The 23,737-nt window shown below is 62.4% G+C and overlaps 4 protein-coding genes across 5 annotated transcripts; 3 read left to right on the top strand and 1 right to left on the bottom strand.

The window, feature by feature from the left end:
• Window positions 1-1,086: 1,086 nt before the first annotated feature.
• LOC128335021 (peptidyl-prolyl cis-trans isomerase FKBP8-like) lies at window positions 1,087-7,012 on the top strand. Of its 2 annotated transcripts, none has more exons than XM_053272741.1 (8): window positions 1,087-1,797; window positions 3,394-3,563; window positions 3,959-4,047; window positions 4,196-4,416; window positions 4,681-4,853; window positions 5,071-5,148; window positions 5,939-6,058; window positions 6,222-7,012. In XM_053272741.1, the coding sequence occupies exons 1-8, from the start codon at window positions 1,515-1,517 to the stop codon at window positions 6,252-6,254; spliced, it is 1,167 nt and encodes a 388-aa protein (XP_053128716.1). In that variant the 5' UTR covers window positions 1,087-1,514; the 3' UTR covers window positions 6,255-7,012. The 2 variants fall into 2 exon arrangements, with proteins under 2 accessions (XP_053128716.1, XP_053128717.1); XM_053272742.1 differs by having other exon boundaries at window positions 4,684-4,853.
• A 2,077-nt stretch (window positions 7,013-9,089) lies between these two features.
• SERF2 (small EDRK-rich factor 2) lies at window positions 9,090-10,255 on the top strand. The gene is made up of 3 exons (XM_053272710.1): window positions 9,090-9,244; window positions 9,426-9,534; window positions 9,938-10,255. The coding sequence occupies exons 1-3, from the start codon at window positions 9,238-9,240 to the stop codon at window positions 10,005-10,007; spliced, it is 186 nt and encodes a 61-aa protein (XP_053128685.1). The 5' UTR covers window positions 9,090-9,237; the 3' UTR covers window positions 10,008-10,255.
• A 574-nt stretch (window positions 10,256-10,829) lies between these two features.
• On the bottom strand, window positions 10,830-18,266 carry SERINC4 (serine incorporator 4). The gene is made up of 12 exons (XM_053272435.1): window positions 18,162-18,266; window positions 15,187-15,354; window positions 14,578-14,756; window positions 14,151-14,230; window positions 13,930-14,023; window positions 13,579-13,790; window positions 12,945-13,040; window positions 12,722-12,848; window positions 12,414-12,486; window positions 11,754-11,805; window positions 11,358-11,505; window positions 10,830-11,246 (listed from the first exon to the last, which is right to left on the bottom strand). Exons 1-12 carry the CDS (start codon window positions 18,264-18,266, stop codon window positions 11,027-11,029), a joined length of 1,554 nt encoding a protein of 517 aa, XP_053128410.1. The 3' UTR covers window positions 10,830-11,026.
• Window positions 18,267-20,647: 2,381 nt separating this feature from the next.
• HYPK (huntingtin interacting protein K) lies at window positions 20,648-23,057 on the top strand. Its single transcript, XM_053272456.1, has 4 exons — window positions 20,648-20,882; window positions 22,144-22,199; window positions 22,676-22,727; window positions 22,830-23,057. The coding sequence occupies exons 1-4, from the start codon at window positions 20,697-20,699 to the stop codon at window positions 22,923-22,925; spliced, it is 390 nt and encodes a 129-aa protein (XP_053128431.1). The 5' UTR covers window positions 20,648-20,696; the 3' UTR covers window positions 22,926-23,057.
• The last annotated feature ends 680 nt before the right edge of the window (window positions 23,058-23,737 follow it).

A 23,737-nucleotide genomic window follows, 5' to 3' on the forward strand; every position in this document is an offset into this window, starting at 1 on the left:
TCCTCTCCTCGTCTCCCCCACCCCGGCCCCGCTCGGGCGGCCCTCCCGCTGCGCTTCCCGGTGGCAGGGACCGACTGCTCCCCCTCCCCGGCCGCGCTGGCCCCTGGAAGGCGAGGGGGGCTGTCTGGCCGCCGGGGCCTCGCTGCCGGCAGCCCCGATTCACCAGTCAGTGGGGGGGCTGGCCTGTGTCCACGTGTTCCTCCTCCTCGTGCGGCGGCTGCTGCTGCTGCGACGGCAAGAGACAGAATGGCGCTGCTTTCCAAGGCGAGCGGCGCAGAGATCTGCCCTTGAGGAGCAGCAGCAGGTGGGGGCTGCCTTGCCCGCCGGTCCCCAAAGGGCTCAGGCGAGCCTACGAGGCAGGCGCCACCTGCCGCCGCCGCCGCAGCCACTCGCCTCGAGGCGAGTGACGACAAGGCCGGTTGGGTCGCCCTCCCGCTGCTTAGCATGACGCGCGGCGGCGTCCCCTTTGAAAGGGCTTTCGGAGCGAGGCGGCTCCTCCCGAGGCCCCAATTCGGAGTCGCCGGCTGCTGCTTGGGCGGCCCGGACTCGGAGCTGCTTCTTGCTCGGTCCGGCCCTGCTTGCCGCTCCCCCCCGCCCAGCCAGTCTGGGAAGGCGGGGCCCCTGCTGTGCGCGCATCCCAGGCTGGCGGCATCCCGGGCCGCGCAGCGGAAGCAGACCCTCCTCCTCTGCCTGCGCCAGATGGACCAGGGCCCGGCTTGCGGTGCTTGGCCACATGTGCTTCTTGTCACGCTAAGCCTATTAGAGCCCAGGCATGAGGCCCTAATCCAGGCAGGGTGGGGCTGCCGATCCCCGCAAGAACCTTTGTGGCTGGGCGGGGGGGGGGGGGAGAGTGTCAGCCGCTCCTGCCGGTGGGTGATGCCAGGAGGGGAGAAAGGGGCCCGGACCCCCTGGCTGCTCCTGCCGATTCCCTCCCCCCACCCAGACTCCCCTCTTCCACCAGTTCCCATCACTCTCCACACAAACTGGAGAAGCTTCGGGGCCTTTGGCTGAAGGAGGCCGTGTGTCTCTCCCCCCCCCCCGGCCCTTTGCCAACCCTTCTGGCGCCCCTAGTGGTGAGAGGTCTGCAGCCCTGCTGCGGTGGACTCGGGAGGTGCCCCTCCGGGCCCAGGCAAAATACCAGGAATGGCTCCAAGGAGTGGCGGCTTTGGTGAGCAAGCAGAAGGCCCCGGAGGAGAAGCCACCTGCGCCTGCCCACCAACGCCACCTCCTGCCGCCGCCGCCGCCGCCGCCTGTGTCTTGTGTGTCTGCGGCAGGGAGCCTGAGTCGTCGGGCGGAGGCGTCGGGAGGGCTGACTCTAATCGCCCTGCAAACGCCATCAGGGATTTAAAGCCGCTCCCCGCGGCTGGCCAGCCTCTCTTCCTCCCCAGTGACCGGCTGGAGGCACCTGATGACTAGGTCCCAGCAAAGCTCTCCTCCTCCTCCTGGGAAGCCCTTTCCTACGCGGCGGCGGCGGAGGGGGAGGCGGCCTTCCTTGCACGGGAGTCCTGCTGGAGATGGCTCACCGGGGCCAGGAGGCGCGCGAAGGGGCAGCCGGGGGCGGCACATTGCCTGGGCCGCCGCCGCCGCCCGGGGCAGGCACAGAGCAGGAGGCCGGGGGCCGTCCTGGCCTGGGGCGCAGCGGCAGAGTCCAGTTCCAGCTGCCACACACGACCATCCAGCTGCCGCCCCCCCAGCAGGAGGAGCAGCCCTTCTACTTGCGCCTGGAGGGCTTGCTGGCGTCCGCCCAGGGCGGCTTCGAGGAGCTCTTTGCTGCGGATGGCTGGGAGGACCTCCTCGGTGAGATGCGGCGGGGGGGAGCTCGCTGGCCCGCTCCTGGGGGCCATGCTGTCAGGGGCCCCCTTTGGCTCCAGGCCACACAGCAAGACCCCCTTCCTAGCAGCCAGGGGTGTGGCAGGGAGAGAAGGGGCCGTGCTCAGCCCCCCCAGCGGCCCCTCAGAGTGAGGGAGATAATGAAGAAGAAAATAGGGAGGGCTGGAGCGGGGCCCTCAGGAGCTGGGGGCCCCGGTTCTTGGAACCCATCTGCTCAGTTATAGCGACAGCCCTGCTAGCAGCGTCTCAGTGGCCTGGAGCAGCACAGTGGAGAACAGGAAGTTGCCTTCTCCCGAGTCAGACCCTGGGTCCATCTAGCTCAGTCTTGTCTACTCAGACTGGCGGCAGCAGCTTCTCCCAGGTTGCAGGCAGGAGTCTCTCTCGGCCCTGTCTTGGAGATGCTGCCAGGGAGGGGACTTGCAAAGCAGATGCTCTTTCCAGAATGGCCCCATTATCCCTTCAGGGGAATCTCTTCCAGCACTCACACATGTAGTCTCCCATTCAGATGCAAACCAGGGTGGACCCTGCTTAGCCAAGGGGACAATCCATGCTTGCTAGCACAAGGCCAGCTCTCTCTCCCAACTGCCTCCCAACCCCCTTGGAATTGCTGCCAGCCATTAGGTAGGTCCTCCAGGCATGCTGGTATGCCTGGCTGGCAAAGCCCCTCTGGGAACCCCCGCCAGAAGATGCCTGTCCTGTGCAGAGGCACCCTTACCCCAGGACTTCGGTCCCAAGTCCAGGGCCTCCACAGCCCCGGGGGGCCCCCTCAAAATCCTGTCCTGGGTGGTGCTTGGGGGAGTGGGGGAAAGAAATATGTGGTCTGGGGATATGTCGTTGTGTGTTGAAATGTTTCTGCTACTGCATATTTGCATAAATATACCTGTTTATATTATTGTGAGTTCAGTTGCTGTTTGTGCCCTCCAGAAACCCACCCCCCAAGTTAAAAATACTGCATGTGCCACAGGGTGCGTGTGTGGAGGAGGAGGAGGAGGAGGATGCTTAATTTGCGGTGGTGGTGGTGGGGGGGGCTTCAAAGGTCTTTATGTCCAAAAGTACCTAGATGCACCTCTGGTCCTGTGGAAAGAGGAGGGTCCAGCCCACCCTGTGCCTTCAGCCTGGTGGCTGTGGGGGGGCTGTGTCTATGTGTGTGGCTGTTCTTGACGTCATGAAACCTTTCGGGGCCCGTCTGCCTCCATTTTGTGTCCCTCTGGGACCCAAGCCCAGGTGGCCAGACCCCACACACACCCCCCACACTTCCCCAGGAGGGCCCTCCGCTCTCACCTTCTCTTCTGAGCATTCCCAGCCTCTGAATGGGCCGTTGGGCGGCCCTTTGATGCCTTTGCCTCATCGGCACCCAAGAGTGGAGGCTGCCCTGGTGGGCCCAGAGGGCCAGGGCTCCCCACCTCCGTGGCTAGGCAGGGAGTCTGGGATGGGGCTCAGGCCATGCCGCCAATGGGGGGGGGCCTTCCCTGCCTGGGGAGGAGCCGCACACCTACCAAACGCTGCGGCGGCTGCAGGCCCAGCTCTTACCCCGGCGGCCGGGCGCCCCTTTCTGCCCTGCAGAGGACAAGCAGCTGCGGAAACGACGGGTGAGAGGCGGGCAAGGTGAGGGCAGCCGGCCCCAGCGAGGCCAGGAGGTGACGGTGAAGCTCCTGGGAGTTCTGGAGGACCAGAGCCTGGTGGAGAAGGACCCCAAGCTCACCTTCGTCCTGGGCCAGGAAGAGGCCATCCAGGTCCGGCCGGGAAGAGGGCGGGGGGGGCTGATTCTCGGGGGGGGGAGGCGTCGCTCTTGGGGAGATGGCATGAGCGAGCGGGGAGGAAGGGGCTGCAGCAGGGGCACTTCCCCTCCCTCCCTCCCTGGCCCCAGGCCCAGACGCCATGGCTGGGCCTCTGCTCGCCAGCTGCCCCCCACACACACCCCCGCAGCCTGTCCCTTCCATAGGCCCTTTCCTGGCTGGGCTCCACCCAGGGGCCTGTGGGGATGAATTGCCCCCCTCTCCGTGGGCCTACCTGGCTTTGCCTACTATGGACTCGAGAGTCCTCTGGGCATCGGCAGGGGAGGGGGTCTGGGGGCCCCAGATCCAGACCCCCAGGAGCCCTGCTCCCTCCTTCCCTCCCTCCCTCCTAGGCCTTGGAACTCGGCGTCCTGTCCATGCAGCTGGGAGAAGTGGCCCTTTTCCTTGCTCGCCCTGCATGTGCCTACGGCTCCCTGGGCAGGTAGGGCCACCCGCCCCGCTCTGGGGGGAGGGAGGGAGGGAGGGAGATCTGCAGCGGCACTCAGCTGGATGGCTTGCCTGCTGGGGCTGGGGGGTGGCCAAGGGCACCTTTTCACCTGTGGGCCTTTCTTTCTCCCCCCCCCCCGCAGGGAGCCCGACATCCCCAAGGAAGCCGCCTTGCTGTACGAGGTGACCTTGCTGCAGGTGCAGGCTGGCCCCGATCTGGCGCTCTTGCCAGCCACCGAGCGCCTCAGCCTTGGCACCCAGAAGCGGGAATGGGGCAACTTCCACTTTGAGCGGGGAGAGCACCAGCGGGCCCTGCACAGCTACCAGCTGGCCCTCGAGGTCTTGTCCTTGCCAGAGGCAGCAGGTGAGGCCGTCTGGCGGCCGGCAGGAGGTGGGAAGCCGCCTGCCCAGAGGTCAGCCCCTGAGCCGGGAGGGCCTGGGATTGGAAGGAGGTCCAGGGAGGGAGGAGAGCCGGGTCTGCTGAAGGCAAGCAGCTGGGCGCTGCCCCGGCCCCCACTCTGGGGGGGGGACTCTGCACACTCCCAGGGGCAGCCTTCCTTCTGCAAGTGCCTTCTGGCCAGAGCTGGACGTGAGCTGGCCGGGGCTCTGCTGGGCCCTCTTCCCCCAGGAGGCCTGAGCAGGGAAGAGGAGCAGCAGCTGCGGGAGCAACAGGCCAAGTGTCTCAACAACTGCGCAGCTGCCCAGCTGAAGCTGCAGCGGCCCGAGGAGGCGCTGGCCTCCTGCAACGAGGTGCTGGGCCTGGACCCAGACAACGTCAAGGCTCTTTCGCGGAAGGGCAAGGTACAGGCGGCCAGCCCCTATGGGGGGGGGCAGGGGGGCCAGCCAGTCCGGCTGGGATGTGGGCTTCCTCTCCCAACTCAGGGGCCCCCCAGCGCTGCTGCGGCTCCTGTGGGGCCAAGTGGGCATCCCTGGGGGGAGGGGAGCTGGCAGCTGTGCCCCACCCGCACTTGGCCTCATCTCCCCCCCTTCCAAACCTCTCCCTCCCTCTGCTGCTCAGCTGCTGTCCGAGCGGGGAGAGGACCAGGCAGCCATGGCGGTGCTGAAGAGAGCTTTGCAGCTGGAGCCCAGCACCAAGGTGAGGAGGCAGGACGGAGGAGGCCGCGGGAAGGGGGGCCAGATTCATCTGGAAGCCTGCTGGCGGCAGGGGGGGGGTCGGGGGAGGTTTCGCATCCTGGCCTCGGTGGGTGCCGGGAGAGGCTGTCCCCTGCCTGCAAGGGCCACAGGCCTGCAGTGCTCTGTTGGCACACAGCTCAGCCCCCCCCCGAAAGGACCCGTCTGAGGTTTCCAGAGCTCCACTAGCGGCAGGACCCCTGAAAGCTCCCCAAGTCACGTCTGGGGTTTAAGGAGAAGAGAAGCTTCAAGAGGGCTGGAAGAGAGCCAACTGCTCCAAACTGGAGCAGGGTGGGGGTCCTTCCTTGCTCATCCATCTACACCCCCCTTCTGGCTCTAGGGGTCTTGGGGCATGGCCGGGGGAGCAGGGCTCATTGGAGGGGGAGGGTCCTGCCACCCCAGCACCTGCTCCTCCCTGGGAGGAAGGGGTTTACCAGGTCTATGGGAGGAGAGCTGGTCTGGTAGTAGCAAGCCTGACTCGTCCCCTTAGCTAAGCAGGGTCCGCCCTGGTTGCATATGAAAGGGAGACTAGCACTGCAAGATCTTCCCCTCAGGGGATGGAGCTGCTCTGGGAAGAGCATCAGAAGGTTCCAAGTTCCCTCCCTGGCGGCATCTCCAAGAGAGAGCCGAGAGAGACTCCTGCCTGCAACCTTGGAGAAGCCGCTGCTGCCAGTCTGTGCAGACAATACTGAGCGAGATGGACCAAAGGTCTGACTCCGTATATGGCAGCTTCCTGTGTTCCTGCCTCTCTCCAGGCCATCCACGCTGAGCTCTCCAAGCTGGCCAGACGGCAGAGGGGGCAGCTGGAATCTCCCAGCCCAGCAGGGCTGCTCCAGGAGGACTCCAGCACAGACGCAGCAGCTCCCAACTCTCAGGTTCGTCAACAGGGACCAGAGAAGGCCAGGGATGGGGAGGGCGGGGGGGGGGGCAGGCCCCTTAGCCTTTGCCAGACAGCTGGCTTCTGCCCCTCCTTGGGGTACCCCCTGCACAGGCATGGGGACTCTGACAGGCAGGCTCCCTCCCTCTCTCCCCCCACAGGTGGTAGGCACTCCTGCCCCACAGGCAAGCTGAGCTGCTCTCTCCCTTCTGGGAGCGTTGATGGGAGCCAGCAGGTGGCCCAGGACCTCCTCTGTGGCCCAGCCGAAGACTGCGAGGCCCTTGTGGGGAGAGGCCTAGTCTCCCCCCCCCACTTCTGCTCCTCACAAGGTCAGCGGGGAGGGGGCAGCTCCAGCACACTCTGCAGCGGCCCCTCCTTGGCTCACGAGGAGGCGCGTCCAGAAAGAAAGGCAGCCGCTGCAGGAGAATGGCCGCTCCCATGGAGGCTTCCAGGCACCCGGACGATGATGCTCAGCGGCACAAGGACAGGCGCATGGGCTGTCTTCACGGCTCCCTGCCCCAGAACCCTCTCGAAGGAGGCCAGCTCATCCTGGCAAATGGAAGCCGCTTGCTGTGGTGTGAGATGTCGCCCGACCTCCAGAGCAGCCCTGCTGCGTCATGGGTGGGCCTGACGGACTCTCTGAGCTGGAGCCTGTGGCTTGGTTCCCGCCCCGGCAACCCACACCGAGAACCTCCTCCGAGAGGAGCAGGCCGGGGTCTCCATCAGCCCAGATGTCGAGGACAGACGCTTTGGAGGAGGGGAGTGCCGATGCAATTCTAAGGGTGTGTAGTCCAGGCGTGGGTTAGGGGATGGTGCAGGGTTTTGTGCTACTGCTGGGTGTGGGGGGGTGAGCTTTCTGACCTTTGCTCCTCCAACAACACAGATCTGAGCCAGGCAGACTTTTGGGTGAGCTTAAAAACATGTTTCTGATTAAATGTTCACTTCAGCACCACCTAGTTTTATTTACTTATTTACTTTCCCCTCCTGAAGTCTTTCACAGAAAAATACAACAGATGTTTGAAGGGAGAGAAAGTCCTAGAGTCTTCATAGATGATATCTTGATCTGGGGGTCATATATATGATTAGAAGAACATGATCTGAGATGACCACAGGTTCTGGAGAGGGAGCTGGTTTAAAACTCAGCAGGCAAATATGCAGATGTAGAGTTAAAGAAAGAACCTATCCTGGAGAGAAGTTAACTGAGCAAGGTGTCCACATTGATCCCAGCAGGATTCGAGCTATCACAGACATGCCAACACCCACAGATCAAGAGCACTTACAAAAATATATGGGCATGGGGAGCTTTGTTGGGAAATGTGCTCCTAATTCAGCTGATCATGCAATTAATCTCCGGAACCGACTGTGTAAAAATGCTCAGTGGACTTGGGATGCCAGTCACAACAGGGAGTTGGAGAAACTTAAGCATCTACTACAGACATCACCAGTTCTGCAGTTTAATGGCAGCAAAAGGCACATCAAGTTGTCAGCAATGCTTCTCAGCAAGGCCTTGGAGCAGCATTGCTACAGAGATGTGGTGATCACTAGAAACCTGTTGCTTGTGTGTCCAGAGCCTTAACCAAAACAGAGCAACAATATGCGCAAATGGAAAATGGAGGTTTTGCCATCAGTGTTTGCTTGCAAGAAGTTTCATGTGTTTATGTATGGAAGATCAATTGTGGTGGAAACTGACCCCAAGCCAGTCAAAGGGGGCTTTGACATAGCAAAGAGGGGCTTAGCAGCTACACCTCCCAGAGGCAAACACAGGAGGAGAAACCAAACATGGTTGCAAGCCGGATGGCTTGAAGAGGGGTTTGGATCTCTTCATGGAGGAGAGGTCTGTCAATGGCTACTAGGTGGAGGGCTAGAGGCCACCTCCAGCCTCAGAGGGAGGATGCCTCTGAGTCCCAGTTGCAGGGGAACAACAGCAGCAGGAGGGAGGGCAGGCCCCCTTTCAGCTCCTGCCTATAGGCTTCCAGCGGCATCTGGTGGGCCACTGTGGGAAACAGGATGCTGGACTCGATGGGCCTCCTTGGAGGGTCGGATCCAGCAGGGCTGTTCTTATCCTACAAATGACACCAGGCAATGTGAACAAAGGACAAGCCATCACTGGAAGGCAGCTGACACTTTGCAGATCCACAAGGCTGAGAAAACCAACCCAGAGACTCGTAGAGAAAGTTGTGGCGAATTGCCCGGTGTTCCCTGCCTTTGCCTTTCTTGGGAGAGAGATTGCTGAGGATACTGTCTCTGGAAGAGAGCTGGATGATGGCCAGGGACTCAGTCTGCAACGCCTCAGCCAACAGTGCAGACCCCGCATTGCCCTAACAGGGATAGGAATTCCGCGAGTATTTCTACACCACTTTTCAACAAAAGTTCCCAAAACGGCTGACATAGCAATCAATCAATCAATCAATCAATCACTCGAACTCCTCCACTGTGCAAATAAATAGAGTGGGCTTGTTTATTTTCGTAACTGAGAAACTGGACTCTCAGGATGTCGCCGGCGTGCGGGACCTCGCGGTCTGCTGGGCTGGAACCCGCTTTGGTCCACGCGTCGATCCTCTCTCGTCTCCCTGCGGCGGAGGGAGCGTTGCCTGCCCCATAGCAGAGCCCACTGGAGAAACCGAAGCCTGACCCAGCAGCAGCGCCCGCCAACTCGGCCTCGCCGCTTGCAGCAGAAGCGGGACTCTTTCTCTGGCCGCAGGGATGGAAGCCAGCAAGGCGGCGGCTCCTCTCGGCGGGGCGGGGCGGGGCGAAGACCAGCTTTGCCGGCGGAATCCCTGGTGGTGGGTCTGCCGTGGGACCGAGAAGGGCTGGTTCCTTCAGCAGGGCGGAAGACCCAGAGCCCGAGAGAGGCAGGGCCCGGGTCGGCATCGGGCGCCGGCCTCCCTGGGCTGCCTGCCGGGGTGGCCAGGGCTGGGCCAGCCACGGGGGCGCCTCTCTCCGCGGAGGGGGCTTCCCCGGCGCAACTTCTTCTTCAAGGGGGCAGCTGAGTGTCACTCTACCCTTTTGCTTTCTCTAGGCCCGCCCCTTTCCCCGCCTCTTCAGCCAATCAGGAGGCGGGGCGGCCTCTTGCCGCTTGCGGACGAATCTCCGCCCGGCATTTGGGCGGGGGGGCCGAGCGGGGCAGAGACGTGGCGGTGGCCGCAGCTGGACCACGGACCGGACGGGAGCCGAGCCATGACCCGTGAGCCCGCCAGGCCCCCACCCCCCCACTCCGCCCGGGCTCGGGAGGTGGCGGGACTGCTGGGAGTGCACGTGTGAATGAGACCCGTGTCGGCTCGGGCAGGGGGCATGCGGGCGGGGCGCGCTCCTCCGACGAGCCCTGCCTGGCCCGCTGACGCGGCGGCTCTGCTCTGCCTCGGCAGGTGGCAACCAGCGCGAACTGGCGCGCAGCAAGAAGATGAAGAAGCAGACCGACTCCTCCAAGGGGAAGCGCCGGGACGACGGGCTCTCCGCCGCTGCCCGCAAGCAGAGGTGAGCCGGGGCCCGAGCAGCCGCCGCCGCCGCCGCCGCCCGTGCCCGAAGGGAGGAGCGTCTGAGCCGCCCGTCGCCCCGCTTCCGCCAACTAGCCCGGAGGCGGCGGCGGCGGCAGCGGTCCTCCGGCGATGGTGCTCCACGCGGCCGCAGTTCAGAGGTGCGCTGCCTCGGAGCAGGCGGGCTCCGCTCACCCACTGGGCTGTCGGGGCTCTCTCTGCTTGGGCAGCCAGGAGCCGCACGTAGAATGCTGGGACTGGAAAGGGGCCTTGGACGCCCTCTAGTCCAGCCAACACCCAGTGGCTATGAGTTCCACAGTCATCAGGCATCGCATGGCTTTCCCTTGCTGCCAGCTCTCAGGCCCCAGCCGCTGCCTGAATGCTATGCCTCTTTCTTTCCCCAGAGACTCGGAAATCATGCAGCAAAAGCAGAAGGCGGCCAGTGAGAAGAAGGAGCCTCCACAGCCCCAATAGATACTGCCAACAGCAAGGGCCCCAGAGGAAGCCCAGCAGGTGCCTTCTGCCTCCTCCCCCTGCCCCAGCCTCTCGCCTTTCTGCTTTGCTGCTCTCACCTGTAACCGCAGTGGGATGCTGGTGGCGGCCAGCGTGAGGCCTCCTGCGGCCGGGAAGGGGCCCTGGGCTGCTGAAGAATCCAGTGGCGAGCTGCTCCCTTCCCCCTTTGAATGGGCCTGCTTGGCTATTAAAGTAGCAGCTTTCCCGGTTCTGTTTGGTGCAGATGATTTCAGCAGAGGGCTGGGCAGCTCTTCTGCCTTGGAGCTGGCAGGCAGGCAGGCGGGGGCTCAGGCAAAGCACCAAGCCCCACGTGTGTGTGTGCGCGCGTGGCAGCCCTTCGTGGGACCACCTTTCCCTGTGGCCCCTCCCGGCAGGCTGCTAAAGCAGAACCACAGATGCTGCGCGGGAGTTGGCCAGACCTGGCCTGAGCATCATGCAAAAGGAGGGAGAGGGAGTGTGTGTGTTGGGGGGGGGGGAGCTTTTATTTCCAAAGCCCGTCTGCCATGTTCTGTTCATCAATGGCATTCTTCAGCCTGGCTTAAGGATTCATACAAACAGTCGTAACAAGCGTTAAAACAGAAGAGCGTGGCAGAGAGAGACGCCGATCTCCAGCCCCCTCTCTGCACTGGCCACCTCTCTCTGGGTTGCCCCACAAGGAGCCCCCCACCCCCACCCCCACTGGCTGCAGCTGATGGCTGGGCAGCCGGTCCTTCTGGCTCCGCAGGGGGACCCCCACCCCACCCCACCCGCCATGCCCTTTCCTGGCCCCATGCAGTGGGAGTCTGCGGCTTTGGAGCTCTGGCCCACCGTTGGCCCCTGTGTGGGGCATCCTCCCTGAGGGGCCTGGCTGGAGCACCGGAGCCTGCCCCCCTGCGCCCTCTGCGGGTCGGGCCACATGGGAAGCGTCCAGGGAAGCAGCCGACAGCAGGGAGGCCTCTGGGGTCAGCCTTTGGAGAGACTGGACGAGTCCCAGCTGGAGTCTAGGTAGCCACGCTGATGCGGTGGAGTCCGCGCCGCCGCCGCCGTAGAATGCGGAGGGGGGGGCTGCTGCGCCGGCGCTGGCGCGAGTCGGGCACGCACAGCGGCCCCAGCAGCAGCCCCAGGTAAAGCAGGACGCAGGCCCAGCCGGAGGCCACCTTGACCCAGAAGGTGGACCAGCTGCCGTGCGTGAAGGTGGTCTCCAGCTCGGCGTTCTCGTAGCTGCAGGCACAGAGGACAGGAGAGGAGCGGCGGGCTCAGGGGCCGGGCTCTGCAGAGCAGGCGTGACCCATGGCAGAGGTGGGGCTTGCGCGGAGGGGGAGCCCTGCCTACCTGAACCAGTTGGTGAGGGTCATCATGATGTACAGCGAGGCCAGGAAGAAGAGAAAGTGGAAGGTGGAGTAGCTGTAGACCACCTGGCCCTCTTCATTGTGGACCACCAGCTGCCCCCCCGAGGGTCCCTGCGGCTCACATCTCTGCCCTAAGCCAGGGGTGGCGGGAAAGAGCAGCTCTCAATGGCGGCGGCGGCGGCAGCGGCGGCGGCTCCTCCCAGGCCTGGCCCGACTGCGCGGCGCTTGGGGGGCTGGGCTGGGCGCGGAGGAGGACCAGTGTCCTCCCGCCCCAGAGGGCACTTGTGGCTGGACGTGGGCAGCAGCCCCCCCCCTCCGCCCCTCTCCCCGGGCAGGCTGGAGGACGCTCCTGCCCAGCGCCCGGCTCAGCTGCACTCACCCGCCAGCTCCTCCTCCATCTTCTCTGGGCAGCAGAAGCAGCAGGAGGGATTCTGCAGCGGGGAGAAAGCAGGCGTGGGCCAGGCTGCCGCCTCCCCCCTGGGCAAGCCGTGCTGGTGGCAGTACTGCGGCCGAGAAGGTGTGCAGTGCCTGCCAGGATGGGGCCTCCCCTGGGCCTCCGCCCCTTCTGGAAGACCCTTGGGCTGCCTTTGAGGATCGCCCAGGAGACAAGGCATGCATCTCCTCAAGGGAGAAGGAGCGCTGGTCTGGTGGCAGCAAGCAGGACTTGTCCCCGTAGCTAAGCAGGGTCCGCCCTGGTTGCATTTGAAGGGGAGACTAGGAGGGTGAGCAGCCCTGGAAGATTATATTCCCCTTAATCGGGGATGGAGCCGCTCAGGGAAGAGCATCAGAAGGTTCCCGGTTCCCTCCCTGGCAGCATCTCCAAGATAATGCCTGCAGCCTGGGAGAAGCCGCTGCCAGTCTGGGTAGACAGTACTGAGCGAGACGGAGCAAGGGTCTGACTCAGGGGATGGCAGCTTCCTCGGTTCCTATCTTGCATCCGACTTGCCTACGTGCAAGTGACAGTGCAGGGACTGGCTCTCTCATTCCTGAAGGGGGCTCCCTGCCCCCCCCGCCCCCTCAGCTGGTGGCTCTTACGCACCTTGAACTCAAAGCTGTAGATCTTGACCATCCAGAGGGGGCCGAACAACCCGGCGAGGAGGGAAGCTTCGTTGCTGCAGCAGGCAGGGGGGCAAGAGGGAGCTGCTGACACAAACCCACCCCCTGCCCCTGCCTTGCCATGGGGTGGGACAGATCCGATGGCGATCTGGGTGTGCGCGCATGCAGGCAGGGCTCCCCCCCCAGCCTCGTCGGGGGCCCAGTCCTGTTGGGCACCCTGGGGGCCCATTGGGGCCAGTCCCAGGCTTGCGACGATCTGTGATAGCTAGAGGCGCGCAGGCAGATACCCACCAGGCGAAGAGGACACAGGCGTACATGACGGCAGCGCCCAGGACAGCGACCGTGGTGTCTTCAGTCTGCAGCCCATCCTTGCTCGTACTGGGAAAGCAAATGGTGAGGTTTTGCCCCTTGTACTGCACTGAGGGAGAGGAAGAGGAAGGGTGAGTCGCTTGGGGGCCCCCTTCCCTGAAGGGGCTCCCGTCCCTGGGCTGGCAGAGGAGCTGAGGAAACCCACCTTTCTCGGGTGGGCGGCTGGACAGAGCGGAGAAGGTCAGGTACATGACGTAGCAGCAGATGATGGAAGCCTGCAGGGGACTGGAGCTGGGCTGTCCTGGGAGCAGAGCGCGGGGGCGGGGGGGCGGGGTTAGTGCCATCAGCAACGCCCCCCCGCCGCCGGCACCGTCCTGCAGTGAAAACCAGCCTGCAAGGTTCCGTTGTGACTTGGACGCAGAAAACACTCGCCCCTAGGACGGCTGGAAGGCTTTGGGAATGGTGCCCCCCCCGCCCCGCATTTCAAGGCCTCTTCACATGCCAGGGTTAACCAGCGCAGACGTCTGTCTGGAACCTCCCAAGCCCACTTTTGGGATGACCAGGGAGACCAAAGGCGTTGCAATGAGTTCTCCGAAGTCTGCAATCTCACGAGGCTCTGGACAGGATGCCGGAGGGGCACTCGGCTCGCCCCAGCGCTGACCAGCCCAGCTCCCTCTCTTCCACTGTGGCCTCCGAGGCGAATGCTCCGTGGCAGAAGGAAGCCAAGAGCGCCTGGAAGAGGAGGCTCCCGAGCAGCCCAGCCAGCCCCAGGCCCAGGCCCAGGCCCGGCCCCAGCCCTTTGCCCACCCCCCCCCCACTCTGCCCACAGCAGCACTCACGGAGGCGGACGCAGGGCGTGACGGAAAGGAAGGACACCAGGAGGCAGAGGCCGCTGTTGCAGGCCAGCAGGCCTTTGTTGAGGACGCAGCCCCCTGGGTGGGTGTAGAACTTGTAGAGGAGGGTGCACGCTGCGGAGGCCACGCCGTAGAAGCCCAGGGTGGCCAGGAAGACGGCCAGGTACCAGCGCTTGTCCCGGGAGGCACCCGTCAGCCTGGGGGAAGCGCTCGGGGGCGTCAGGCAGGACAGGGCTCCCTCCTCCCCAGACCCAAGAGGTCTGCACCCCACTCCTTAGCGAGAGGCCAGAAGCCCCCTCCTCTCTGCCGCTGCTCGGGGCAGCGGGTGGGACTCACCAGTTCTTGTTCCAGGTGTGAGCAAAGGCTGTGATCAGCACCAGCTGGACGAGGATGAAGGCAAAGCCGCCGCAGACGCCGATGATGTGCCAGGCTGCGAGGAGGGCCAAGCCAGAGGAGTCAGAGGCTCCGCCCAGCCGCCCTCCTGGGCCATCTGCTGGGGCCAGGTGTGGATTCCCTCTGGGCTGGGGCTCCCCCTCTATATGTCCTAAATGGGGTACCTCGAATGAAGCGCTGGTCAGGGATGAAGAAGGCTGCTGCACAGAGCCCCACCAAGGTCAGGAGCTTCAGGAACCAGAACCTGCAACAGACCCCTCCCCCAGGTGACCAGTCTGACCCCAGGAAGGATCAGAGTACTTGCAACCCCCTCTACCCCGTGCACAGAAAGCGACCGGGGGGGGGGGGAAGCAACCTCCCTCAGGTTTCCATGGGGGGCAGGCAGGCAGGCAGGCAGGGCCCCCCCTTCCCTCCAGGGGTCTCTCCAAGGTGTGTGCACAAGTGCTTGGGTGTCCACTCCGTTAAGGTTGAATCCAGAAGGCCCCACTCTGACTGCACCCGGAGTGCACACACAGTGCCTTGATCCTGCCGCCCAGAGATGGCAAAACGCAGAGGGACCCCGGCGGCCCCCCTCCCCGCTCCCGCTCTCACCCGTTGTGCAGCAGGGCCCGGAAGTTGCTGCTGGACTTGATGTTGAGCAGGAAGGCAGCCTGGCCCAGGTAGAAGCAGGCCGTGCCAAAGCACACCCGGTAGACCGCCGAGTAGCCCACCAGGATGTCGCAGCTGGTGGCTCCCGAGAGGTGTTCGCACAGCACGGCGTAGAAAGGCACCTGCGGTGTGTGTGTGACAGAGGAAGGGAAGCAGCCCTGAGCGGAGACTGAGCTGGCCCAGGGCAGGCTGCTGTAATCACGGGGTGGGGGGGTGGGGGGCCTGAGCACGCATCCTGCCTCAGGTGCAAAGCAGGGCTTGAGCTGAGCTCCAGGAGGAGCTATTCCAAAGGCCAGAGCTCAGCGCTGGGGGAGCTTGTGCAAGAAGAGGTAGCAGAAGGCCTCTGAGCATATGCAGAGTGCACCTAGAAAGGCCGCCCATCCCCAGCGTTAGGCTCTGATGGCTCCCTCCCTCCCTCCCTCCCTCCCTCCCTCCGCTGGCCAAGCAGCAAAAACTCTGGTTGTGGGAGGGAGCCGTCAGCCAGCGGCCCTGACCCCGGCCCCCAGGGTGGGGGCAGAGGGGCTCCCCTCGCCCTTTGTCCTCCCCACTCACGTTCTCCTTGATGGCTTCAGCCACGTGGTGGGAGAGCATGAGGCAGCAGGTAGCGCAGGCCAAGATGTGGAAGGCCATGTAGAGGAGCCGGGTGCCGGTGGAGACCTTGATCCTGGGGCAGCCGGGGCAACACAGACCGCAGGGAGCTGGCCCGCAGCAGCAGCAGATCTGAGTGGGGCGGGGAAGAGGGCGGGAGCTGAGCTGCCCCTGCTGTCCTGGCCCCCAAGCGGCTCGGTCAGTGGACGGCAGGCAGGGCCGCCACGGCGCCCCCACCGCCCAGGAGGGGCCCGCTCCCCCCCCCGCCAACACCCAGTTCCAAGCTGGCAAAGGCAAGGCAGGCCCAAGCCCCCCCCCCCCCGGCTCACCAGGTGGAAGAGGGTCTTCAGCAGACAGCTGCGCCTCAGCACCCGGAGGAAGGTGGCTGTGCTCGGGTAGCAGTCGGACTGGGCAGGGCCAGGGCCCCCCCCGCTCAACTCGGCCCCCAGGTCTCCAGGCACCTGCATCTCCAGCCAGGCGCTCTCCTCATGTGGGGCAGAGCCCAGCGCCGGCTTCCACCTCTCCCACAGACCAGGGATTAGGGGATTGGGAGGCTTCCGCCATCTGTTGCTGGGGTGGGGGGCGGGCGGGGCGGGCCACACTGAGCGTCCTCCGTCCAGGGTGCTCCCACCCCCACCTCACCCGCCTGCCACAGGGTCGGAGGGCCCTGCCCAGCTAGCCAGCCAACCGATCCCCAAAGGGTCCCATTCGGGGGCGCTCGTCTTGGGCCACGCAGGGCTTCTGTCCGCTGCGCTTGCTCCTACCACCGTCTCGCTGTGGATTCCAACAGGGCTGGGTCACCACTGGAGGACGTCGTGTCCTTCACCTCAAGGCTCTGGGTTGGAAATCTCCTCGACAGAAACGTGTCCAGTGCCTGGCTCTCCTTGGGTTCCTCCCGCCATTCATGTGAACCTACCCCCCCCCGTGACCCCCACTTGCTCTGCCCCTTTTGCTACAGCCCCAGCCCCAACCAACCCTGGGCTCTGGAGTCCCACCAGCTGTCTTCTGATGTCACTCTTGCTCTGGACAATTCCTGGAGGGCAGGAAGCCGCCCCAGTTTCCAAGGGGCCTTCCTGCCCCATCAGGGTTCTCTCTTTCTTGATCATTGGGTCCATCTGCTGGGGGGGGGCGGCCCTCCTCCACCCTCTCGGGCTTTCCAGAGGTCCTGCTGCCTTGCTGGCTGTGCTCCTTCTGGCTGCCCCCAGACCAAGACTGCCGGCTTTCTGGAAGCCAACATGTCTCCCTCTTCTTCTGCACCTGTCCCCCCCCCGCACCAGACAGTGGTCCCACAGGGAAGCTGGCCCCAGGATTCCTAGCCCTCCCCCTCCCGGCTCTGTCCAGCCCATGCATAAGGATTACACCCACTGGCCCTGTCCATCTAATCCCGCCCAAGATTAGAGCTGCCACTAATTGACTTTGGCATGCCCCCCTCCCTGGGAGCTGGGCAGAGTGCCGACCTCCCCGTGGCTTGCAGTTGAGCCAGCATCAGAGCTGAGGGGGAATGGGGAGGCCCCAGAGGCCAATCACATGCTCGCTCTCTCCTGGCCCCGGACATATGTACATATACTCCCCCACCCACCCCCGTCCTGTTTGCCAAAGCAGCCCAGTTGAGAGGGGGCACCCACAGAAGCAGCAGAATGGTGGGTGGGAGGGAGGGAGGGAGAGATGGATGGGGGAGCCGTAGGATTCCTGGAGGTCTTGGCTGGATGGGCAGGAGGAGGCTGGAGGTGGGGGAGACCTGGAGGTGGGTAGTTTTCCCCGCTGGTGAGTGCCAGCTGAGATACCTGCCGTTTTCCCAGAGGTGGGTGGGGTCTGCCCTGGGCTTCAACAGGGGTGCAAGGCAGATAGACAAAGGGGTGGGTAAGTATCGAGACCCGGATGTGTTGCCAAGTAGGCCTCGATCAACGGTGCTAACCCAGGAAAAGCTACCGCCCGCGAGAACGCAGCACACACACAGAGGCATGGGTCTCAATACCCCCCTGAATACCAGTGGCCGGGGGGAGGGTGTGCCTTCAGCACCTGCCCGCAGGCTTCCCAGGGGCTTCTGGTGGGCCACTGTGGAAATCGGATGCTGGACTAGAGGGGCCTTCTTGGACCTGGCCCCGCAGGGCTGATCTTAGGGGTCCAGAGAGCTCTCCGAGGGTGAGGCGTCTGCATTCGCGGCGTCGCCATCCCAGCTCTCTGCAGCCGGCGGAGGAGAGTTTTAGCTGTCTTTAGCCTGTTGCAAGGATGGCCGAGGGGGGAAGGAGGAGCCCAGCATGCACGGACCTCTCTTGTCCCGGCCCGGAGGGCAGAGAGGCTGGCGGCAAACGGCTGCCCTTCCCTCACTTGCCTTGCGGGCAGGCCGGGCACTCTGGCTGAGGGGAGGCTCCACCGCAGAGGAAGAGGCCGAGGCCCTGCTGGCCACCCAGTCGACACCCACACCTGGGAGTGGTGCTCGCCCGCCGGCTGCCTGGCCCATGAGCTTTTTGTCCACTGCAGAGAAGGGAGACCTGGTCTCGCCCAGCAAGACATGCCTTGGAGGGTTGAAGCTGGTCACCTGGCCAAAGCCCAGCAGCCAGGGGCCCGGGGCCCTCCTCCAGGCCCCGCTTTGCTCCTGGGGCTGGAGGAGCCGGCCAGGCAGTTCAGAGGCTCCATCCCCAGGCCTCCTCCCCAGCGATCTGGCTTGCCAGGCCATGGGAGGAGGGCCCTCTCCTGGGGTCAGCTTGCTTGGAGGAGAGGGTGTCCTGGGCTCACTTGCAATATGGGGGTGGCAGCAGCAGCAGCAGCAGGGCCTCCTCTCGGTGGTGCTGCCATCTTGTGGGCAACATCGTCTGCTCTGGCCACCCTTGCAGGGGGGTGCCTTTTATTTCGCAGAGGGGTTTGGCCAGACCGCAGCTGAGCCCCCCTGCAGAGCAGCCCCGGGGGCCGGGCGGGGGGGGGGGAGTCCTCCTGCTTACCTGGGCCTTGCAGCAGCCGGGAAGCATCCCTCTTCTGACCCCAAGGAGGCCCCCAGCTCCCCAAGGGGAAGCCTGGCTGTGCTGGTCTTGGCCCCCCCTGGTCATCAGGTCTGGGCTGGGTGGGGCCAGGCCCCTGCTCAGCAGTCCAGTCCAGGGAGCAGGTGAAGCCGGCCAGGCGCTTCACCCATCTCCCTGCTGGAAGGTGGCTGCAAAGAGGAAGCCAATTAGCTGGGAGGCGGAGATTGGCCAGCACTGGGCAGCCCTGCCCCCACCTTTGATCTTCCTCGCTGCCGCCGTGGAGGGGAGGGTGCTTTCCCCACCCCATGGCCAGGCGAAATTTGCCTTTCTGCCTGATTATGTCAGGAGACAAATCTGCCTCGTTAACCCTCTTACCCAGCAGAAATAGAGAGCTTAGCTGTCCCTCTGTGCACAGGTGAAGCTTGGGCTGCTGCTGCCGGCTGAAGGGTGCTGGCCTCTGGTGACCTAAAGTCATCCTGGAGCAAAGGGCAGGGAGAGCCGCAGAGCACAGGCAGGCAGCAGAGCCCTGGCCTGCCCAGAGCCCCACCACCACCACTACCATGCTGTGACCCCAGCACAGGTGGCAGGGAGCTGGGCGCCTGCCGACCCCACTCCCGGCGGCCGATCCATGGGCCTTGGCTGGCCAGTCCCACAAGGTGGCAGCTTCGGAGCTCGGGAGGCTCAAGCAGATGTCAGGCCCCTGCTGCTGCCACCACCACAGGCTGGCAGGAGCTGCTGGGCTGAATTCCACACAGGTGGCCTTGCCCAGGGAACCTCTGGAAAGAGCCCGAGGAGGCAAACTGCAGCAGGCCGTGTGGGCAACTTCCGCCTGCCACTCCACTCCAAGCTGTGCCAGATCTCCAGGGCACAAGGAAGGAGGTGGCGAGGACCAGAGAGCCTGCTGCTTCTCCCAGGCTGCCCCCCTCCCCTCCTGCGCAGAGCCTCGTGGATGCCCGGGGGGGGGGCTGCTGCCCAGCCAGAGCGTCACCTCGCGGGCTCTCTCTGGCACTCCGCCTGGCCTCAAACGGCTCCCTGTCTGATCCCTGCTGCAGAATTCCGCCTTGCCTCCTTCAGCATCCCACCACACAACCCACCCTCCCCACATCTGGCCACCTTTGTCTCCTTCGTGACTCCAGGCGAAGCACGGCCTTCTCTCCCATCGTTTCCGTCTCTTGCTTAGACCCCGCAGGTTCCAACCGGTTCATCCCTGTCCTCAGCTCTTGGCACGTCTGCCCTGCTCTCATCACCAGCCCTGGCTTAGAGCTTGGTCTCTGTTCCTGTCCTGCTCTTGTGCGGCCACAGGACCTTGCAGCACAGAACAGAAGCCAGGCCCTAACCCTAACCCTGCCCACTGCATGACTCTCCTCCTCCATCTACTTGTACTACACTCGAGGAACCTCCAGCCTTCCTCTGCCCTTCATGCTCTGCTAAGGCTTGCCTCTCTGCTGCCTCCCTGGCTCCTTCCATCTCCTCCTCCTTCCGTGCTAACATTGCACCACCCTCTCGGATTTCTCTCCCTCGGCCTCTCCCACCCTTTTCCAGTCCTTTCGCCTCCCCCAGCCCTTCCTTCTCCCACACATCTTACTTGGGGAGTTGTTGGCTGCCCTTTTCTTTGCAGTCGGTGCCTCCTCGTGCATCCCCCCCCCTCCAAGGAGGACGGCCATCTCTCTCCCTGCCCGGCCATTATTCCTCCTCTCCACCACACACCACACACCTTTCTTTCATTCTCCTCCGGCTCTTCCCCCACTACTTGCAGACATGTCACTGGTTTAATTTTTAATTGTTTTATCTATCAACATTTTCTGATGATTTAAGAAAAATACATCATTTGTATATTATAAACCAAATATGAGGTAGCATGAGGAACCCGGAATAGTTGATGCTCATGGGACCAGCCAGATTCTAGTCCCTGGAAGAGTTTATTTAGGGCAGGGGAGGGGCACCTTGGCCCTCCAGCTGTTTTTGAACGACAACTCCCACCATCCCCAGCCACACTCTAACCCTAACCCTAATTGTGGCTGGGGGTGGTGGGAGTTGTAGTTCAACAGCGGGGGGGCCAAGGCTCCCCACCCCGATTGAGGGTTACTACTTGAAGGGCCTCCTGCGTCAGGAGAAGGAACAGTTGGCAACCCGAGGACCACAACACACACTTCACCACTGAGCCGCCGCCGCCCCCGCCGCCGGGCTGGGGGGCGGGGGGGGTCCTCCTCTTCCCCGCTCAGGATTTCCGGAGAGTCTGGTCGCCGCCCCCCGCCCCAGCTGATTAGCACCGGGGGTGGAGCAGCAGCAACACTTTCCATGATTGAGCAACGCCTGGTTTCCTACTGTGCATCTGAGCATGCGCGCAAGCACTGGCGCATGCTCAGTATGACCGGCGGCGCTCCTTTGCTTCGCGGCGGGTCGGTCAGCCTCTGCCTGCCTCTCTAGGCCTCCTGTATCTATGGTAGCCCCGCCCTCCCCGGGCAGCTTCCGGAAGTGCGGACCCTCACGTGACGGAGGCGGAAGGCGGCTGGGGCGATGGCGGCCGAGGGGGATGTCGAGCTGGAGCTGGAAGCGGAGCCCAACGGCTCGGCGGTCGGCGGGGAAGGGGCCGGAGGACGGCCGGCCGAGAAGCCGCGCAAGCACGACAGCGGCGCGGCGGACCTCGAGCGAGTCACCGACTACGCCGAGGAGAAGGAGATCCAGAGCTCCAACCTGGAGACGGTGAGCGCATGCGCGTGGCCGCGGACGGTGGGCTGCCGGGGTCCCGGTTGCCATGGGAACCAGAAGCCACGGGAGGGCCTGGGGCTGCGGTGGGCACGTGTCTTTGTTCACGTGTCTGCCTCGCACGAGAGGAAGCGGCGAGGTTGCTTTTCGCGACTCGAGAAAAGGAGACTCCTCCAGCCTCGGTCTCTTTCTGGAAAGTTGCCTCAGAGGCATCTCTTACCTGATCGCCGCTTTGGGCGCCTCTAGCTTTTGGGAAAGGTGTGGGGTACACGTGTCTGGAGGAGAGAGTCTGCGAGGCTCTGGTTCTTGCATGCAGGGGGGAGTCTCTCCCCTCCTGCCAACATGCTCAGCTGCATCGAAAACACAGGCACCCACTTGTTTAGTAGGTCAGACTTTGCGGCTGCCCCAGTTAAGGATCTAGGGTTTTTTTGGATGAGGAATGTGTCTGCACTGGGCCGTCTGCTTCAAGCCACTTTCCCAAGACTTCTCTCATCCTGCATATGGGCTGCCAGATCACAAGACCCATATTAGTGGAACAGAACCAAAGCCCCAGCCTGGCTTTGCATAGTAGATCAGTCCCACCCTGCCAACAGAGATGGACATGCCCCCAAAAGGGAGGAGAGCTGGTCTTGTGGGAGCAAGTATGACTTGTCTCTTAACTATGCAGGGTCTGCCCTGGTTGCATATGAAAGGGAGACTAGAAGTGTGAGCACTGTCAGAGATTCCCCCACTCAGGGGCTGGAGCTGCTCTGGGAAGAGCAGAAGGTCCCAAGGTCCCTCCCTGGCAGCATCTCCAAGAGAGGGCCGAGAGAGACTCCTGCCTGCAACCCTGGAGATGCCGCTGCCAGTCTGTGAAGACAATACTTAGCTAGATGGACAAAGGGGCGGACTCAGTATATGGCAGCTTCCTATGTTCCTAAAACTTGCACAATACTCGGCTTATAAGCTTTCCTTGCAGAAATTCCTCTTCAGATACAATCAGAGCAGCAGTTCAGAGGCCAGAACTGTTGGAGGTCTTTTCAGTGGTCTCCTGAGTCAAAGCCAATGTAAGGCCCATCAGTGCATGGGTGATGTCAGACGTTTGCCTTGGTGTGCATCTCTGGGCAATTTCCACTGCATCTGATCTGCCCAGTTGGGAGAGATTCTTCTGGAGCCTTCTTGCCTTTTAAGTGTATAATGTGTGCTAGATCATCCTCTCAATGTATTTGTTGAATTATTAAAATAAAACTAACATCTCCTTTTGTGCTTCCTTGCCTAGGCGATGTCAGTGATAGGAGACCGGAGATCCAGAGAGCAGAAAGCAAAGCAGGAGCGGTGAGTGCTGGCACTGCTGGTCTCCTGCTGCTGTCGGGGAGCAGCCTCATCCGTCTCAGCTTTAAGCAGCCATCTTCTGTCAGAACGTGCAAGCTGCTGGACGTAACATCTAACATGGCATTTAGATTTTTATAGCGACAGCCAATCTTGGAGGAAACGTGGAATGATGTTTCCATACCTGTTTAAGTGTCCCTTAAGGAAGCTTAAAACAAAATCAGTTTTTGCTGCCTGCATTTTGTGTTGTGTATGCATCCTTATTTGCAGGCTTACTTTGCAACACCTCAAACCGATAAGCATGACAGTGTCACACCAACAAACGCCAACTTGCTTTTGCAAAGCCAGAGCTGTGTCCTGACTTGTACCTCACACCCTGTTCTGCAGGTTCAAGAATGGCTGAAGGGCTGTGGTGCATTTTGCTTCCCTGTGTGTGGGAAGGGAGCAGAGCCCTGAATCTTCTTCCCATCTTTCTCTTTCAGGGAAAAGGAACTGGCCAAAGTTACTATCAAGAAGGAGGATTTGGAGTTGATTGTGAGTCTGGCATTTTTAGCTTGGCCAGTGGCTTTCACTTGGCTGGGACAGTCCCACTACACTCTTGTGTGGGAACTCACTTCCCCCCCTCTTTTCCTACAGATGAACGAAATGGAGATATCCAGGGTGGCAGCAGAGCGCAGCTTGCGAGAACACATGGGGAATGTCGTGGAGGCACTGATCACCCTCACCAATTGAGCCAGCTGTTGGACTGACTTGTATGGAGTGAGGGGAGGGGGAAACAGCCTTTCATCTGCTGTCTCTGGGCATGCTCTATACTGCACTCCACATCTTAAAGCTATTGGAATAAAGCTGCCATTTTTGAACGTGCTTTTCCTGTGGCTTATACGATACTGAGTGATGTGACTGTCTCCTCTCAGCTAAATCATCTGGCATGTGCACTTTTTCTTCTTTGGGGCAGAAAGAAGCAACAAGCAAGGCTGCCCTTACTCTGACCTAGAGGAGCCAGTTCTGCATAGACATACTTGCCAATTATTCTAAAACCCAAACTTCTAGTCTGTTGGAGTTCTTCAAGCAGAGGCTGGAATGGAGTATCCCTTAGGATTCCCTAGTTCTGAACTTCCTGCATTGAACAAGGGATTGGACTAGATACGCTCCAAGACTCCTTCACATTCTGATTCTTTTCAAGGAGAGCAGGGTGAGGGCCACTCCACGTCATAGATTTCCCCCAGCCTTCTCAGTTAATCTCTGAGTGCCTTAGGCACTCTTCAACTTCTGCCAGTACCAAGCAGAGGTCCTCTCTGCTAGCCAAGCTGACTTCTGCTCCAGTTTTAATAGGTTTTCCCTCAGCAGTAGCTGAATATTCTTTGACAGCCCCCTAGTTCAATTTAATGGATTGGAGGAATCTCAGGCAGCCAGCCCTGGCACTTAAATCCCTTCCAAGAGCCTGTATTTGCAAGCAATCCTATGGAACTGACCCAACCTTGGCAATAGATGTATGAACAAAAGGACTGGGGAAGGCTAATTTCTGAGTTCTCATGACAACTTAG

Source organism: Hemicordylus capensis, chromosome 10, assembly GCF_027244095.1.
Source record: "Hemicordylus capensis ecotype Gifberg chromosome 10, rHemCap1.1.pri, whole genome shotgun sequence".
Lineage (NCBI taxonomy): Eukaryota > Metazoa > Chordata > Lepidosauria > Squamata > Cordylidae > Hemicordylus > Hemicordylus capensis.